This window comes from Astatotilapia calliptera, chromosome 10 (assembly GCF_900246225.1).
Source record: "Astatotilapia calliptera chromosome 10, fAstCal1.2, whole genome shotgun sequence".
NCBI lineage: Eukaryota > Metazoa > Chordata > Actinopteri > Cichliformes > Cichlidae > Astatotilapia > Astatotilapia calliptera.
In genome coordinates this window covers 14,806,647-14,824,752 of record NC_039311.1, presented here as the reverse complement: position 1 = coordinate 14,824,752, position 18,106 = coordinate 14,806,647, and the positions used below count along the sequence as shown (strand labels likewise).

Genomic DNA, 18,106 nt, shown 5'->3' with positions numbered 1-18,106 from the left:
CGGTCTAAATCAGTTTACCGATCCTCCGTCCCTTCCTGCTCTCAGTCTTGTGAAGTCAGTCTCTGCAACTGGATTCCCCACAGTGTATCCGAGAAACTCAGAACGACGAAAGCCTCAGGCACCTGAGGGCAGGCAATAACGTGCTATTTTCAGGGCCACGAAATATTCACCTTTCAATCTCAAACACATTTTTTTGGAGTAAAGAAGTTGTTGGACTCAAGATCATCATGATACCATGGTGGCACCACTGCTAGAACTGGCTGTTCTGTTTCTAACTACCAGTCTGGTCACTTTGGGGGCAAATGGTAAGAGTTTTCCAGTGTCCGTGGATTAATTTACACTTTTATTGTTATTGTCTACATAACATCAGACACTGATTATTATAACATCACCTAAGTAGGTACTTCAGTACCTGCAATTCTGTTGGAATTATTGCATAACAGACAAACTAGTAAAGACTTATTACAATTTCTATGGTATTTTTTACTCTCTGTCACATTTCAAAATTCGTTATGCTCAAAAAAATTTGAGATTTTGGAATGTTTTTTAAACAGAAAAACGGATAAATCTGTTTGTATTTGTCTCACATGGATCAAATGATGATATACAGAACCTTGCAGATGAAATTAAAAACAAAGAAGAAAGAAAATGTGTTTGAAAACTGAATCTGGCATTAAAAAAATATTAGAATTGCTTTTTATAACATTACACTGCCTCTGAAACTGACTGTGTAATCAATCCTGCAACTGAACACTGACCAGGCATTTGACACCACCGTCTCCTGTTGCTTAATAGACACTCACAAACAAAGTGTTTGTGTGTGGGTCCATTATTTTATGGACCCACACACATTGTACCCACACACATTGGCCATTGTATCCTCTGCCTCCTCCAGATGTGCAGATCAATCATAAAGGGGAGGTGGTGTACCAGGACACCAGTGTGTATGGGGTGGTGGACAACGCGGTGACCCTGGAGTGTGGTACCACCGTGCCTGACATGTATATATGGAGCTTCACCAAACCCGGCACTGAAGCAATAAAGGCTGTGGTGTATAATGTGGGTCAAGGAATAAAGACCCAGAAGTTGGCTGAGACACTCGGCCAACCAACAGTCATCTCAAACAGCTCAGCTTTAAAGATCGAGAAGCTCCCTCTGGCATCACATGGCTTATTCACCTGCCAGGCCTTCTATGACATAGCACAGGAGGCCAAAGTCTACTACTACTATGTCCATCTGACTGTTCGAGGTAAGAACTCCCCTCAGAAACAATGTTCTTCCTAAACACTCTCAGATCACGGCAAAAAAGAGCTAGTCTGCACAAGGTGAAAAACTTCAGCGGCTTTATAGAAACTAATATTTGAAGCAGTTGCAAAATAATCTTGGAGAAACAAAAAACCTTTGGGCCATCTTTCATCTTGGTGCCCTATGTGTTGACCAAACTTTAAAAACAATAGTTAATGGACATAATTTTAATTCTATAAATATGTACATATAAAGACAGCATTAACCAAGAGTCACGAAAGAGAGAATAGTACACCAAATGTGGAGGCCAAGAAAGTGAAGGCATAAAGTGACACCTTGATGTCCACACAGGTGTGGGCCCTTTTTTCATATCACCCTACACACAGTTTTGGAGCTCAGTTGGTCAACACAACCTGCCATAAATTCCAAGATGCTTGTCAGTGTCACCTGCTGTGATCAGTGATTCTTGATTCAAGCTACTAGCCATCAATGGCAGTATTTCGCTTTGCAGCTCAACGTAGTGAAAGATGTTTTTCAAAGAAGTTTCCAAAGAGACTTGCAGTGGAAACGTGGTTTCCACTAAAGCGATACAAGAGGAGAGCTTATGTATTTGGTTGCTCAGAAAATTACCAAGAAGGTAACTGTGAGCCAGGCTGTTTGTCTTTGCAGGCAAAGACCAGATCCTCCTCCTTGTGCATGCAGCAGTTATCTTGTTTGTTGTACTTGTCTCAGGTCTCTACTACTACAAGCACAGATTAAACAGGAGTTGCTGTTGGCCTTGTGACTACATCGGAAGACACAAAAACAGGCCCAGGTCCCAGGCAGTGAAGTGCAGATGGAGACTCTGAAATATGTTAGAATCTGACACGTTCTCTTAAACATGCCATCAAGCATTCCTGACAGAAGAAAGACATCAGCCAGAGTGCATTAACAATCAAAAATGGTGTGATAAAGTATATAATGGAGTTGAAGGGTGTGATGTTTGTGACTGGGCTATAAGTGCAAAAATGAGGTCCTTGGTACTGAGGGGGAGGAGCCTTGGGAAGATTAACTGATATCAAAGCCTCTTCGAAGCTGAAGATTGTGTTATTTATTGAACACTGTGACTCATTTTCAGTGAAGACGGTAAACATACCTTCACGTGTGTAACTTTATCTTAACCACAGTGCCTGTCAGCAAGCCTTACCTCCTCGTGAACAATGCTCCTCCAGTGGAAGGATCTACAGTGTGGATGAACTGCAGTGTGGAAAATGGGACTGGACCGATCCTGTATGTGTGGCACTATGAAACCTACAATGGTAACGCCACAACCTTTGAAATGGGCAACAGCAGCATTATTAACATGAACAAAGTTAACCGCAATCACACCGGTTGGTACCGCTGTGTGGCCAGCAACGCCGTCAACAGCGAGAGCTCCAAACGTCTATGGCTGGACATCCTCTGTGAGTATAATTAGATCAGGCAGACCTATTTCTTCATTCGTTATTCATTTCTTCATTTAACAATTAAAAGAAAGCATCAGTATGTAAAAACTTAATGCACTGAAGGTGTTTTGAGCATTTTTCAGTTAAATTTATTTACTTCTGTATTGTTTCCATCTAAAAAAAAAAGTAATGCCCTGTTAAGAATTTGGCTTTTATCCCCAAATTCAAAAAATGCTGATCACAGTACAAAAATTATGCAATTATCTGAATTTTTAGGGAATTACACATATTAGGGTTAATTTAGCTGCTGTATGTCTCAACTGCTAATGTAAAACTAAGTAAGAGTCCTACTTTAAACTGGATTTCTTATTAGCTTTCTGTAATCTGCATTTAACACGCCTGTGTTATGTGGGCTTGGGCTTGAAGCTTTCCTTGTTGATAAAGCTTGTAGTTAATGATGGATCAAGTTAGAGTTAGTTTGCTTTCTGTCGCATAAAACAAAGATTTCTTTGTTTCACAGGCACATAACACGCCTGTGTCCCTTATTTCTTGATTTGCGTTCATATTCTTTCTCCTCAGTTGGACCAGACATTCCTCAGATAGACGTGACTCCGTACACTATGACCAGGCGGGGTTACACAGCTCTGGAGACGGAGGCTGTTTCCTTGCTGTGTCAGGCCCAGTCCAATCCAGCCAGTCAGTACGTCTGGTTCTACAACAGCTCCCAGGTCTATACTGGGCAGAAGTTCACCATCACCAAGATCCTCCGTATGCACACTGGTGACTACACCTGTTTGGCACAGAACACCTACCTCAACACCAGCTCCAATAACACCATCAGCCTGACTGTCTACTGTGAGTGTGACCTCTGACCTCGTGACCATGCTATTAATCATCTTACTCCTCTGTCAATCCTTGTATGCTGCACTGACCTGAGCTGTTCCATCGCTGTGCTGCATTTACCAGGATTATAAAACACTACAATGTCATTAAAATCACAATTTCACATTTTTAATAAAACACTACAAACAACTTTTATTTTCATCTTTCTTGTTCATGAATATCCTACCAACTTCTAACTTCATATGTTCTCCCCCCACAGACCCCCCAGATGGCTCCCCGTCCTGTTCTGTGGAGCCGGCCCTGAATCACACCTCTCTGCGGCTGCTGTGTTCCTGGCCTGGTGGATTCCCCTCACCTTCCCTCCACTGGACTGGAGACCTGATACAAGATCAGTTCAACACACCCCAGCAAACAAGTTCAGCCTCCAGCACTACCATCCTCATCAGCACTGCAATCTCGCTGCCCTCTGGAGGCCCGACTTCTAATAACAGCTTGTTTACGTGCCTGGGCTCCCATCCTGCCTTGAAACAGTCGACACAGTGCAGCACACGCACATGTGGGTGCAGAAATGTCAACAAAGAACAACAGAAAGTTAAACAAATGAGAGAGTAAATGTGAAGATTATACACTTTCAACATCACTCATTTGATTTATCCTCCATCAGATATTCCCCCTGCAGAGCCAGTGTGTTTTGTTGACGTGACTAATGACAAACAGTACTTCATGATGTCCTGCTCCTGGGAAGGAGGGTTCCCTAAAGCCTTGGTGTGGTGGGAGGGACCTGCGGGCCAGAGCAGGGGTGGAAAAGAAAACTCCAACATCCTCATCCTCCCGTACGGGACAGCTCACAGCGGGAAACCTTACACCTGCTATGTCAGGCACCCACTTCTGGTTCAATCCAAGACCTGCAGCCTCACACTGGGTCGGTGCGAGTGATGTTCAGCTTACTTAATCTGAGAACCATGTTATCACTTCTACACAAACATTGCACAAAGATTTTAAAGGATCCTTAAATTTTTAAGCCTTTGAATTGTGACAACTTCATGTACAAATCCAGACATTTTTTAGACCTTTTTAATGGAAGGAATAAAACGTAAATGCCATTATTAATTTATTTGAATTTATATTTTCTAATTCAGGATGTTACATAGAATGAGTTAAAATATGTCACGTTTATCTGAGTGATGCTTCGTTATAACAAATGCTCATCATACGAATTTGCTCAACCACACGAATTCAATTTAGTTTTATTTATAAAGCACCATATCACAACAAGAGTTGCCTGAAAGTGCTTTACATTGTAAGATAGATACTACAATAATACAAAGAAAGCAGAGAAAACTCCAACAATCATATGACCCCCTATGAGCAAGCGCTTTGGCGACAGTGGGAAGGGAAAACTCCCATTTAACAGGAAGAAGCCTCAAGCAGAAACAGGGTTACTAAGGGTCGGGCATCTGCATCGACAGTTTGGGGTGAAGAGAGGAAGACAGGAAAACAGGAAAGCTGTCATGAATAGAGAAACTACTGCATCCATAGAGACCAAAAGAATTTATTTTACCAGTTTGTAAACATGCTTTATATTTCCTATTAAATCTGCATTTTAATATATGAGCAGGCCATTACAGATGTTGTCTGGTCAAACCAAGAACAAAATTATACTGGTTGAGAAAAACTTTGGGACAAATATTTTGAAGTCTTTGACCCCTTTCTTAGCTTTGAACCTGGATTTGACTAAAGCTTACATACCAGAGGTTAACATATAATCCATATTTTTAGTCAAAAATGTGACAATATTCTTCTTCAACAGACCTGCATGTATGATTTTGTCTTAAACACAGTGCCTGTCAGTAAGCCTTACATCCTGATGAGTAATGCTTCTCCAGTGGAAGGATCTTCAATGTGGATGCGCTGCAGTGTGGAAAATGGAACGGAACCGATCCAGTACACCTGGCACTATGAAACCTACAATGGTAACGCCACAACCTTCGCACTGGGCAACAGCAGCATCATCAACATGACCAATGTCAACCGCAACCACACTGGCTGGTACCGCTGTGTTGCCAGCAACGCCGTCAACAGCGAGAGATCTGACCGCCTGTGGCTGAACACTCTGTGTGAGTTTTAATATATAAACATTTTTAAAACAAGTTTTCAGTAAATACATTAAAAAACTACAAGCAATTAAAAGCACACAACTGTTACAGACCACAAGTAAGCGAAATTTTTGTTTTCTATACTTGGATTTTTTTAGTACCCAGCATGATTCAGTTTTTTCTTTGATATTTTATGTCTGATTAAATTTAAAGAGAATATGCTGGTATCTGGCACCAAGATTTTAGCAACAGATCCTTTAATTCCCATACGTTGCAAGATAGGGCCTCCATAGATCTGACTTATATCGCCGACAAATCCCACAGATGCTCGAAAACACCTCAGACTTCTTGCTTTCTGTAATATCAGGAACCAAATTAAAAGTCCCTCTACTCACATATAGCCCTTAATTACACATTTACATAACATCCTCAAAACCTAACAGTAACATTTTGACCCGAAAGAGAGTGCTCTCAGAGTGCAGGCTTACTTGTTGTTCCTAGATTTTCCTAAAGTACACTGAGAAGCGGAGCCTTTAGCTATCAGGGTCTCTACTGTGCAGCTCCCTCTTTGGGTTTGGGAGACAGAGAGCTACTCTACTTTTAAGATTGGGCTTGAAGCTTTCCTTGTTGATAAAGCTTGTAGTTATGGCTGTATCAAGTAAGGGTTAATTTTCTTACTGTAGCATAAAACAAGATTTCTTATCAGACTAATATGAGTTTTTCACATAACACGCCTGTGTCCCTTATTTCTTGATTAAGGGAAAGAATTCATATTCTTTCTCCTCAGTTGGACCAGACATTCCTCAGATAGACGTGACTCCGTACACTATGACCAGGCGGGGTTACTCGGCTCTGGAGACGGAGGCTGTTTCCTTGCTGTGTCAGGCCCAGTCCAATCCAGCCAGTCAGTACGTCTGGTTCTACAACAGCTCCCAGGTCTACACCGGGCAGAAGTTCACCATCACCAAGAGCCTCCGTATGCACACTGGCAACTACACCTGTTTGGCACAGAACACCTACCTCAACACCAGCTCCAATAACACCATCAGCCTGACTGTCTACTGTGAGTGTGACCTCTGACCTCGTGACCATGCTATTAATCATCTTACTCCTCTGTCAATCCTTGTATGCTGCACTGACCTGAGCTGTTCCATCGCTGTGCTGCATTTACCAGGATTATAAAACACTACAATGTCATTAAAATCACAATTTCACATTTTTAATAAAACACTACAAACAACTTTTATTTTCATCTTTCTTGTTCATGAATATCCTACCAACTTCTAACTTCATATGTTCTCCCCCCACAGACCCCCCAGATGGCTCCCCGTCCTGTTCTGTGGAGCCGGCTCTGAATCACACCTCTCTGCGGCTGCTGTGCTCCTGGCCTGGTGGATTCCCCTCACCTTCCCTCCACTGGACTGGAGACCTGATACAAGATCAGTCCAACACAGCCCAGCTAACAAGTTCAGCCTCCAGCACTACCATCATGCTGCCCTCTGGAGGACTGACTTCTAATAACAGTTTGTTTACATGCCTGGGCTCCCATCCTGCCCTGAAACAGTCGACACAGTGCAGCACACGCACATGTGAGTGCAGCAATGTCAACAAACAGTAAAAGATAAGTTAGTGGCAGTTTTGTGATCATGTATCTGAATGTGTTTATATCGCTCCTCTCCTTCATCAGATATTCCTCCTGCAGAGCCACTGTGTTTTGCTTATGTGACTAATGACAAACAGTATCTGACGCTTTCCTGCTCCTGGGAGGGAGGGGCCCCGAAAGCTTTGGTGTGGTGGGAGGGCCCCGAAGGTCAGAGCAAAGGTGGAGAAGAAACCTCCAACAACTTTACCCTTCGCTATAGCACTGTACGGTTTGGGAGACCTTACACCTGCCATGCTAGACATCCACTTCTGGTCGAAACCAAGACCTGCAGACTCACGCTGGGTCAGTGCACATTTTCACTTCATTCTTTTTGATCGATGCTGATGCAGTGCAGAGTCACATTTGTATACACGGGAAATTATTTGGAGTGTTCCTTCCACCTGGAAACAAATTATCTATCTTTCAGTAAACTAACATGATTTTAAAATCAGCATCTGAGGTCCTTTGATACAACACATGCAATAACTGACCACCAGCTAAAAAATCTATATGTGATGTCTTACTACCCAAAATTATACAGCAGTACAAATATATTCAAAATGATCTTATCAGTGTTCATAAGCTGGGGTTTTTTTTTTTTTTTAATTTTTAAGGTTCATTGTGCCTCTAAAGCTGACCATTTAAGAGTTGTCTTTACTTGATCTATTAAAAAAAATCTCAGCGACAACAATTTGTCCTTTGAACTCTGCAAAACATGACTGGTTAAGTCTGAGCATAATGACAAATGGTATACACATGTCCCTTTATCTTCATAAAATAGTATCACTGCATCAGCATTTATTAGTCATTTTGTATTAACATGCCCACATCAGATTAAACTTTGAGAAACTTTGAGCCTCTTTCTCAGTTTGGTGTCCTGATTGGCCAAAGGTTTACACATACTGGAAATGAAATTATAAGATCATCTTTTTAGTGTTTGTTTACTGCCCTTCAGTTCTACTACTGACTGTTAACATCCAGACACATCTGTGTTATTCATCTTCATTGTAGTCCCCGTCAATAAGCCTTACATCCTGATGAGTGATACTTCTCCAGTGGAAGGATCTTCAATGTGGATGCGCTGCAATGTGGAAAATGGGACTGAACCGATCCGGTATGTGTGGCAACGTGAAACCAGCAGTGAAGACGTCACAACATTTGCACAGGGCAACAACAGCATCATCAACGTCACCAACGTCAACCGCAACCACACCGGCTGGTACCTCTGTGTCGCCAGCAACAATATCAACAGCCAGACATCAGATCGCGTGTGGCTGGACACCATCTGTAAGTATTGAAGCTGAGGTAGGGAATCACTGGATAAAAGAAAAAACGACCAAAATCATGATATTTTGGTCAATGGCTTATTTTTTCTGATCAGACTGAGTGAGTAATTTTTGGCATTATAGCTGCTTTACAACAAATGACCGCCACAGTTGGTGACCTAATGGCAACAGGATGCAGTAATTTTGTGTGTGATCCTACATGGATCACATGATAAAACTTTTCATTGTACCCTGGTTTGAATTTTAGCTCTTAACAACATTTTCTTGCTCTGCTTTCAGCATAAGTTGTTTGTTTCTTGTATATCTTACATGCACTGCTACGTTTTCTCATCAGTTGGCCCAGATGTTCCTCAAATAGATGTGACTCCACCTCGTACAGTAAAGCAGGGCTACACAGCTCTGGAGACGGAGGCTGTTTCTTTGCTGTGTCAGGCCCAGTCCAATCCAGCCAGTCAGTACGTCTGGTTCTACAACAACTCGCAGGTCTACACCGGGCAGAAGTTCACCATCACCAAGATCCTCCGTGTGGATGCTGGCGACTACACCTGTTTGGCACAGAACACCTACCTCAACACGCGCACCAAAAAAACCATCAGCATGACTGTCTACTGTGAGTGTGACCTCTGACCTCTAACCATTATGATCATTTCACTTTCAATTAAACCTCTCCTGTAATTAAACCTCTCCGCCTCTGTCAGTGCGCCCCAGGGTGGCTGTGGCTACAATGTAGCTTGCCATCACCAGTGTGTGAATGTGTGTGTGAATGGGTGGATGACTGGATATGTAAAGCGCTTTGGGGTCCTTAGGGACTAGTAAAGCGCTATATAAATACAGGCCATTTACCATTTACCATAATGCAGAAATCCTCATAGGTTCCTTTGTTTTAATTCATCCTTGGCTGTGGGGATGAACACAGTATGGGGATGACGTCTGACTCAGATACTAATTAAAGATGTCAATAAGAAATAACAAGAAGCAGAAGTGCCACACCTCAGTTTCTACAAGGACAGACCATGCTCCATGTTTATTGGACAAATATGGTAGAGAAATATAATGGCCATTTCATTGCTATAGCCCACTCCAAGGCGACTCCTAACCCATTTTAATGTGTTTTGTGATTGTCAAATGTGAGACAAGCTTTTGTGATCCTTTTTGGTCAGGAGTGGTTTTCTCCTTGGAGCATTTTTGCCTAGTCTCTTTGCTGTTGTTAAATCATGAAATCTGACCTTTACTGAGGAAAGTGAAGCCTCGATTTCTTTAGATGTTTTTCTGGGTTCTTTTGTGACTTTCTGGATGAGTTGTTGATGCACTACTGGAGTAATTTTGGTAGGCCTGCTACATCTGGGAAGTTTCATCACTGTTCCAAGTTTTGATTTGTTATTTGTGGATAACTCGCTGGAATCCGAAATACTTAGAAGTAGCTTTGTAACCCTTTCCAGACAGATAGATGTCAGTGACGTTGTTTCTCATCTGTTCTTGAGTTTCTTTAGAGCTTTGATGTGTTGCTATCTGAGATTTTTTTCGCCTACTTCACTTTGTCAGACAGATTCCAGTAAAGCAGCTTCTGGTTCTGTCAGTAATCAGGCCTGGGTGTTGCTCATGAACCTGAACTCAGCTTCCCAAAATATGTGTATATAATCAAATAATTTTATAACTTACTCATGCCCAACATTGTAAATACACAACATCTTTCTTGGGCCTTGATTTCACCGCACTTTAAACATCATTACCTTGTTACCTCTATCATATCCCCACAGACCCCCCTGATGGCTCCCCGTCCTGTTCTGTGGAGCCGGCTCTGAATCACACCTCTCTGCGGCTGCTGTGCTCCTGGCCTGGTGGATTCCCCTCACCTTCCCTCCACTGGACTGGAGACCTGATACAAGATCAGTCCAACACAGCCCAGCTAACAAGTTCAGCCTCCAGCACTACCATCATGCTGCCCTCTGGAGGACTGACTTCTAATAACAGTTTGTTTACATGCCTGGGCTCCCATCCTGCCCTGAAACAGTCGACACAGTGCAGCACACGCACATGTGAGTGCAGCAATGTCAACAAACAGTAAAAGAGAAGTTAGTGGCAGTTTTGTGATCATGTATCTGAATGTGTTTATATCTCTCCTCTCCTTCATCAGATATTCCCCCTGCAGAGCCACTGTGTTTTGCTTATGTGACTAAAGACAAACAATACTTGATGCTGTCTTGCTCCTGGGAGGGAGGGGCCCCGAAAGCCTTGGTGTGGTGGGAGGGCCCCGAAGGTCAGAGCAAAGGTGGGGAACAAACCTTCAACATTCTGATCCTCCACTATGGCACAGCTCGCAGTGGGAAACCTTACACCTGCCACGCTAAACACCCACTTCTGGTCCAAACCAAGACCTGCAGACTCACGCTGGGTGAGTGCACATTCTCACTGTACAACAAATAGCAGATATAAATTGTTAAATAATTAGTCTGTACATTGTCCCACGTAGAGGCACCAGTGCTGCAGACACAGCGCAGAGTCGTGTCTGTGTACGAGGGGAGCGACGTTCAGCTTACCTGCAGTCTGAGAGACAACTACCTTCCTGTCAATGAAATCACCTGGTTTAATAATCAGGGTGTCGGTGTGCAAGATACCTCAAAGTACATGCTTCTGAGAACGTCTGCATGGGCCAATCTGACTGTGAGAGACACAGATGAAACTCAAGACAGCGGCGAGTACAGGTGCTCCACTTCCAACGCAGTGGGAGGAACCGAAATCAATATCACTTTAGTCATCAAGAGTAAGGACCTGTTTTATTTTTCTGATCTTTTTTGGGCTTGTTGAATAATTTCCCTGTTGAGAACTGTATTACATTCCTTGAGTCTGTACAGCATATGAATCTCAGTCAGCTTAGAATAAAGATGTGAAGCGAGAGGGAAATGTGTCGACTTCTTCTCCTGATATTTTCCAGTTAAAAACACCTTAAATCAGAATTCAATACACAAAAAAACAACATGGAAAACTCATTCTTTCCCTTTTTACTTTTGTGCAGTTTAGACAATGCTTTCACTGTCTAAATTCAGCCGAGGGGTTAATATCTCCAGTTTAATATATTGGTAATAGAAGTATTACTTAAAAGTAATTAGTAGTCTGAGAATTGACTACACATTATTTAATGGAAATCCACACATTAATTGATTAGATATACAAACTGGATTGATGTCATATCGAAGTCATATTTATTTATGTTTGTTTTATGTGTGTATAAGAGTACCCCATGCCACCCAATGCAACCCTGGTCAGAGTGATGTACACCAGCCGACAGCGTAATGAGGTGGAGCTGGAGTGGGTGGTGGAGAATGAGGAAGCAGGAAGTTGGACAGGTTTCTTTTTGGAGCACCGATGGTTGTCTGAGCGTCCACGAAGGAAAGGAAGTGGGAATGACTCTTCAAGTGAGCGGATGGAGGAGAAAGTTGGTCCCGTAGTCTGGTACCGTAACATCCTCCAGGATCCAGCTGTCAGGATTTATACAGTGGGGAGCCTGACGCCAACGGTTACCTACCAGTTTCGCATCATACCGGTGAACCACCGCACTGTGGGACACCCTTCTACTCCAAAGAAACCAGGTACAGGAAATGCGAGACATATATGAGACTGGCAAAGAATTGGGCAAAGTGGGTGGGGGGCTTTAACAAAAATGTATTAAAATGTATCTGAAAAATTAACCCACAATACTCTAGTTCAACAGAGTTTACATTAATGTGGAACCTAGTAGTCATTCCTATTATGGGATAACGGTACGGTGAACGCTTATCACTTTGCAGATGTGTTTTCACAGAGCTCAGCTCCTTCGCAATGTTTAACTCTGATGTGTTTTAGTGGAACCACGCAACAATTTGTACCCCGCTGTGATTGGAGCAGCTATTGGTGGGATGATTGCAGCCATTGTCACTGTTCTGCTGCTCATGTTCATCCTCCGTAACTGCAGCATCAATCCTCGTGAGTCCTCCACACACATGACCACCACCAGCATCTTGCTGACCTGTGCATAAAGCAACATTATGTAGCTTTAATACTCTGTATCTTCCCCCAGGACTCCATGACTTGCTGTTTGGCTTGTAAGTATATGTGTATCTGTTGCAACCTTCACCCGGCACTTTATTAGGTACACACTGGTAGTATTGGGTTGGACCATCTTTTACTTTCCAATCTGTCTGAATTCTCTGTGATATTTTCTGACCTGAACCATTTCTGTTATGTTTCAGTCTTGTTTCCAGAACAAAACGGCTACATGTTCATCAGAAGTTATTGTGGGTAACCTCTGCTTGTACAGCTTGCAAGGGATAACCTCGGGAAAACACAGAATCTATTCTAATGATCATCAAACCATGTCTTTATTGATCATTACTCAGGTGTCAAAACTTGTTATTAAAGGTACTCAAGAGATGTTCAAGGGGTAACAAGTTAAGTAAGGTCTTGAAAACATCATCCAGTGCTTTTTAGTTCAATTCAGTCCAATTCTATTTTATTTATACAGCACCAAATAACAACAGCAGTTGCCTCGAGTAGCATTATATTGTAAAGTAAAGAACTTACAATAATAGAGAGAAAACCCCAAAATCAAATGACCCCCTGTGAGCAATCACTTGGCTACAATGGTAAGAAAAAACTTCCTAACAGTAAGAAACATCTAAAAGAAATTGACTCAGGTTGGGGGTGTTTCTACAGCTTATAGAGGTCACCTGCCCCATCATGTCAGGTCCTCCAGGGGAAAAACAAGGCATTCTGTACTCAGCAGATATATAATTTCTTCAGTTTTTTCTAGTTCTGTGCCTTCCAAATTGTACAAAACGCCACCGTCAAGAGATGCCCGAATGGAGCTCTTCATCCTGCATTTGTAAATATTAGTGAGTCTTTTCTGCTTATACTTTTAGCTGTCAGCTGATTCAAAACACTGCAGCAAGAGTAATAACAAGGACTGGAAAGAACGAGCCTGAATAATCAGGCTCTATTAAATTCTAAACTCTTTTTGTACTATATCATCCCGATAGAGCCCTTCAAGCTCCGTTTCAAGGCTTATTTCTGATTCTGAGAATTTCCAGAATCAGAAAGCGGACAACTGCTCTACCTCCCTTTTGATTAAGATTGCAGTAAATAAAGCAACCCTCAAGCAGCTCTTAGTTATGTTGCTACAGCCTGTGTTTATGTGCCGCTCTTGGCAGGAATGTTTGCTTTCTCTTTTCTCTTTCCCCTCCACCCCTACAACCACTCAAGACAGATGGCTGCTCTTCCCTAAGCCTGCTTCTGTCAGAGGTTTCTTCCTGGTAAAAGAAAGTTCTTGCTCTCAACTATTGATATTGCAATATAAAGTTCAACAAGACAATTGATGTCAATACCTGCAAATGGCGGGCCCACTGGTGGGTGGTCCCATGTGGCTATTTACTAAAAGTCTCATAGTACGTATTCACAGTATTACTTATTTTTAAATAAGTAAACTTGGTAATGGACCCTCTGAACTTGAGATTCTTTCATTCTAGCATTTATTCCCAGTTACTTGCATAGTACGGACTAATAAATTTTTTTTTTTTTTTTTTTTTAAAGACTCACCTCAGATTCCTGCACATTCAGTATTTTTCACATGTGAACTTGTTTTTGTAATGTATATATACACAGTATAAGTCTAACAAAAAGAGGAACTTTGGGGGAAAAAAAGAGGTCGACATCAAGAGACGATGAGCTGCTTCTGAAGTTTCTAAGCAGGAAAGTGGAACTGAGACTCAGGTTTCATGCAGTTCTCAAGAGAAGGGAGCAGCAGGGACAATTTCATGGTTTGATGCAGCAGTTGAAACTGCAACATGGACACTTTTGTACATATTTCAGGATGTCAGTGGCGCACTTTGAGTTCGAGTTAGCAGAGATGGGCCCAGATCTGAGGAGGCAGAGAAATCATTTTAGAGACGATTGACCCGAAGCAGTCAGTTTTGAGTTTAAAAGCGCACTTGTTGCCAAAAGCATTAATCTGACTGATGAGATCTGTTTATTCTATACTGAAAAATTAGAAAAATCGAGCTTGATCCAAAAAGACAAATGCAGAATATTCATCATATGAAATTAACGGCTGTGAACAACTTTAGTAAGACAGGCGAGTATAAAAACTATTTGGACTAACGCTGGAAACATTAGCATGAATTTTACTAGTTAGGTTTGTAAAGGCCTTTAGACACAGAGGCAACACTCATATATTTTCCCTTTTTAAACATCTACTCCTTGCCTTTAATCATTAGCTTGACATTGTATTCTACTGTTTCTCAGCTGCTTCTACTAAAATGAAAACATAAGCATTAAGCGGGTCAGCTCTAACTCACACTTATAGCCACAAATGCAGCGGGGCTTTGGCAGGTATGGCAAAAACCTGTTTATGCACAGGTAAGGACCCCTTCAACAATAAGGTGAACAGGTGTACCTAATGAAGTGTCTGGTGACTGGTAATGAAACATTTCCAGTTCGCAGCGCTGATGGTAACGATTACTATTTGTAATGCCTTTTCATCTTTGATGATGACTGCAGGCAGCACAGCCAGTCGCAGGAAAACATCAACTTCCCAGAGGATTAAGTGTTTGGTGGGTCAGAGGGAGCAACTGGTGGATCACCCAGTCCAGGAAAGTTGAATAGACACATTTATAGATTCATAGTCTCGAGTCCAGATTAAATTATTTTCTATTTTTAATTAATGAAAAAAAATCCAATTCATTAGGTTCTATTTTATGGATTTTGTTGTTGTTGTTTATTTGATTGTTTTATGACTTTATCTTTTAGCAATAATCAATGCCAGCACTCTTAGTTACCCATCTGCATAGATGCAAATGATGAATTGGACTGAACTTCATTTTCTAATAGATATGTGCTCATTTTTCCCTCATTATGAGCTTTGTTGAAAAAAACAAAATGCCAACAATAGTCTTTGATGTTTGTCTTTTTCCAGGTCCAGCAACGGCTTTACCCCGAGCAGCTTCAACCCTCACCTCCTCACCTATGACTGCCACCCCCATCCCCGCCACCACCAGCCAAGCCCCTCCCTCTGGAGGCGATAACAAGCCAGTCAGCATCACCATCACCGTCAAGGCGACGGGCTCATAGTCACACGCCCCTCTCTTTCAGCTGTAATTCACATGTGACTATTTTTGTTGACAGTTTGCTTTTGAGCTCTTTTAAAATACAGTAAAAAGTTACGAGTTCCCCACATCGACTTTTCACTGCAAAGCTCACAGTCATTTAAAGCATGTTCGACACAGTAAATTAAATGTTATACAGAAAACTCTGACCAGCCTACTGTAGTTTTTTATTTATAAAATAGGAGAAATATTTTGAGTCCATCCATCCATCCACTCATCCATCTTCTGCTTATCCAATTCAGCGTCACCACTCAGGACACAGTGTGGTTCATCGACCAATTAGAAACAACTCCTCAAGTCTGCATGTTGAAGCATCCTTGAGTTGCCCCCAGTGTGTCTATTCAAGTGTGAATGTGTATTTGTGAAAGAAATCCTAGTTTCAGACACTAGAAAAAGTCACTTTATAAGGCACATCTCTCATTCAGATCAGTGGATATGTGCATTTTTACACCAATAGCTTCTAATTACCTGAAAAAATTCTGTGATTCACCTTTGGAGTTCTTGTAGATGTTTTCTGCATCAACTGATGTTAGGGTGATTTGGATAGGGTGGCCAGTGCTGGACTCACCGACAGTAGTTTGAAATTTAGGCCAATTTTAGATGATTTCAATGATTTCCCTTAAAGTAAAATGATTGATCTAAAAAAAATCTTTTTAAAACCTCTTTTTTAAGCCTTTATTCTGATGCCTTACAGATCTCGGCATAGTCACACTGCACACTACAGTAGCAAAGAGAACATTGTAGATATCAGGTGATGTTACTGGAGATGATCAAAGAAGATTAAGTGTTTGTAGTCCACATACGTAAAAAAAAAAACAGCTTTTTTTATTTATTGAGACTTACAACCCGTTTCGTATCATTCTACATAACATCAACATAAATTTGGTCATATTTGGTCAAGACTGAAGCTTTACACACAATATCTTTTATAGCTGTATCAAAAGGTGTCCATCACTGGGAATGACTGGACAACATGGAGGCAAGAACATCTTGAATGGCTCTGTACATAAATCATGTAACATCTTTCAAAATGCTGAATTCTGTGTTTAGAATGCTAAAAAAAAAAAGACAAAGCAAACTGATTGGAAGTCACCATAAACGTATAGGTAACAGAAATATAACAACCAATAAGACACTTTATAATTTGTTTATGAACATGTATGTGGATCAAAATTGAAATTCTTTTTGGGAAAACATAGGCACCTTTTCCTTGGACCAAAGAGAAAAGGAACCATCTTTTTTTCAGTGCTTATCTTCTTTTCTTTTCTTTTCTTCTTTTTTTTTTTAAAAAAAAATGTATTTGTTGTTTGATGTGTGGACATGCTGCAAATCAATTTCCCACTGGGGACAATAAAGTCACTGACCATTGACTCAGCTTAAAAGCCTGCGTCTCTGATGGCATGGTGCCTACGAACTTGGCTGCTGAAAAAGCACCATCAATTCTGAGAGGTGTATACAGGTTTTAGAGCAACAGGTGACATCTTTTTCAGGGAAGGCCTGAATATTTCAATAAAACAATGACAAACCGCATACTGCATCTACTGCAGCAACATGTCTTTGTAAGTAGAAACGTCTAGATGTGAAAACATTTGAAGTATCATCAAGCAGCTATATCCACAAAACTCCAGCAGCTGCTCTCCTCAGCTCCCAGGTGTTTACAGACTGTTGTTAGAAGAGGGGATGTTACACAGTGGTAAACATGACACTGTCCCAACTTTTCTTGTCTATATGCTAAATATAATACAAAAACAAAACAAACCAACAAATAGAAAAGAGCTCTTAGCCAAATTGTTGTAGTGAAAGGCTGCATCTGATTTGAGAAATTATGATTCTGAACGGCACATTTCTGTGCCTGAGGAATTAATTGCACGGGACTATAGACGCCTTAATTTCCCTAAATAAATCTCACGCTGGGATAAAGCTGCATTTTAACATTTGATTAGTTTCCCCTAAATAAGGGAGTAACCTGCTGTATTCCATCATTCTGTTTGTCTGCCAAGTGAGGGAAACTGATCTGCGCCCTGCATTCATTCATGACAAACGTCTCACATTACATACTCACGGCTCCACCAAGCAGTCTATTCTGCTCTTGTATAAACATAAAAACATGTTGAAAATGGTTACAATTACTGAATAAAAGTGTTTGATGGACAGACTGTGTATTCTTGCAGTCCACTTTAAAGTGGAGATTACATTTTTAAATGTTGGCATGCAATGAGAGCATGCTGTGAGGCAACATGACAGTGAAATACTGAATACTTTTACTGAATGATTTTAATCCCACTGGTAGAGTTTACTCTGCTCCTTGGATCCTCATAAAACCTTTGAAATCTGAAGCCTTTAATCTCACAAGTCACCCAAGATGACTGCACATTACAAATGCAGTTTAATCGTACTCTGACTGCATAAATGTTTTTGCAGAGCTCTCCACCTATAT

At 41.3% G+C, this 18,106-nt stretch overlaps 2 protein-coding genes across 2 annotated transcripts; both read left to right on the top strand.

The window, feature by feature from the left end:
* The first annotated feature begins 235 nt into the window (after window positions 1–235).
* LOC113030929 (V-set and immunoglobulin domain-containing protein 10-like 2) lies at window positions 236–4,448 on the top strand. The gene is made up of 6 exons (XM_026182738.1): window positions 236–313; window positions 874–1,249; window positions 2,412–2,687; window positions 3,249–3,524; window positions 3,772–4,068; window positions 4,177–4,448. Exons 1-6 carry the CDS (start codon window positions 236–238, stop codon window positions 4,446–4,448), a joined length of 1,575 nt encoding a protein of 524 aa, XP_026038523.1.
* A 964-nt stretch (window positions 4,449–5,412) lies between these two features.
* LOC113030873 (V-set and immunoglobulin domain-containing protein 10-like 2) lies at window positions 5,413–15,757 on the top strand. Its single transcript, XM_026182633.1, is given in 14 exon segments — window positions 5,413–5,629; window positions 6,396–6,671; window positions 6,919–7,197; window positions 7,296–7,553; window positions 8,262–8,537; window positions 8,871–9,146; window positions 10,294–10,572; window positions 10,671–10,928; window positions 11,007–11,297; window positions 11,767–12,123; window positions 12,377–12,496; window positions 12,591–12,615; window positions 15,065–15,150; window positions 15,480–15,757. Coding segments are annotated over 14 exon segments (3,153 nt in total). The 3' UTR covers window positions 15,635–15,757.
* Window positions 15,758–18,106: the final 2,349 nt, after the last annotated feature.

Coding starts and splice junctions, on each gene's coding strand:
- LOC113030929 (XM_026182738.1), top strand. CDS start 236: ATGGTGGCACCACTGCTAGAACTGGCTGTTCTGTTTCTAACTACCAGT. Junction 1,250..2,411: donor TGTCCATCTGACTGTTCGAG/GTAAGAACTCCC, acceptor TCTTAACCACAG/TGCCTGTCAGCAAGCCTTAC. Junction 3,525..3,771: donor CATCAGCCTGACTGTCTACT/GTGAGTGTGACC, acceptor CTCCCCCCACAG/ACCCCCCAGATGGCTCCCCG.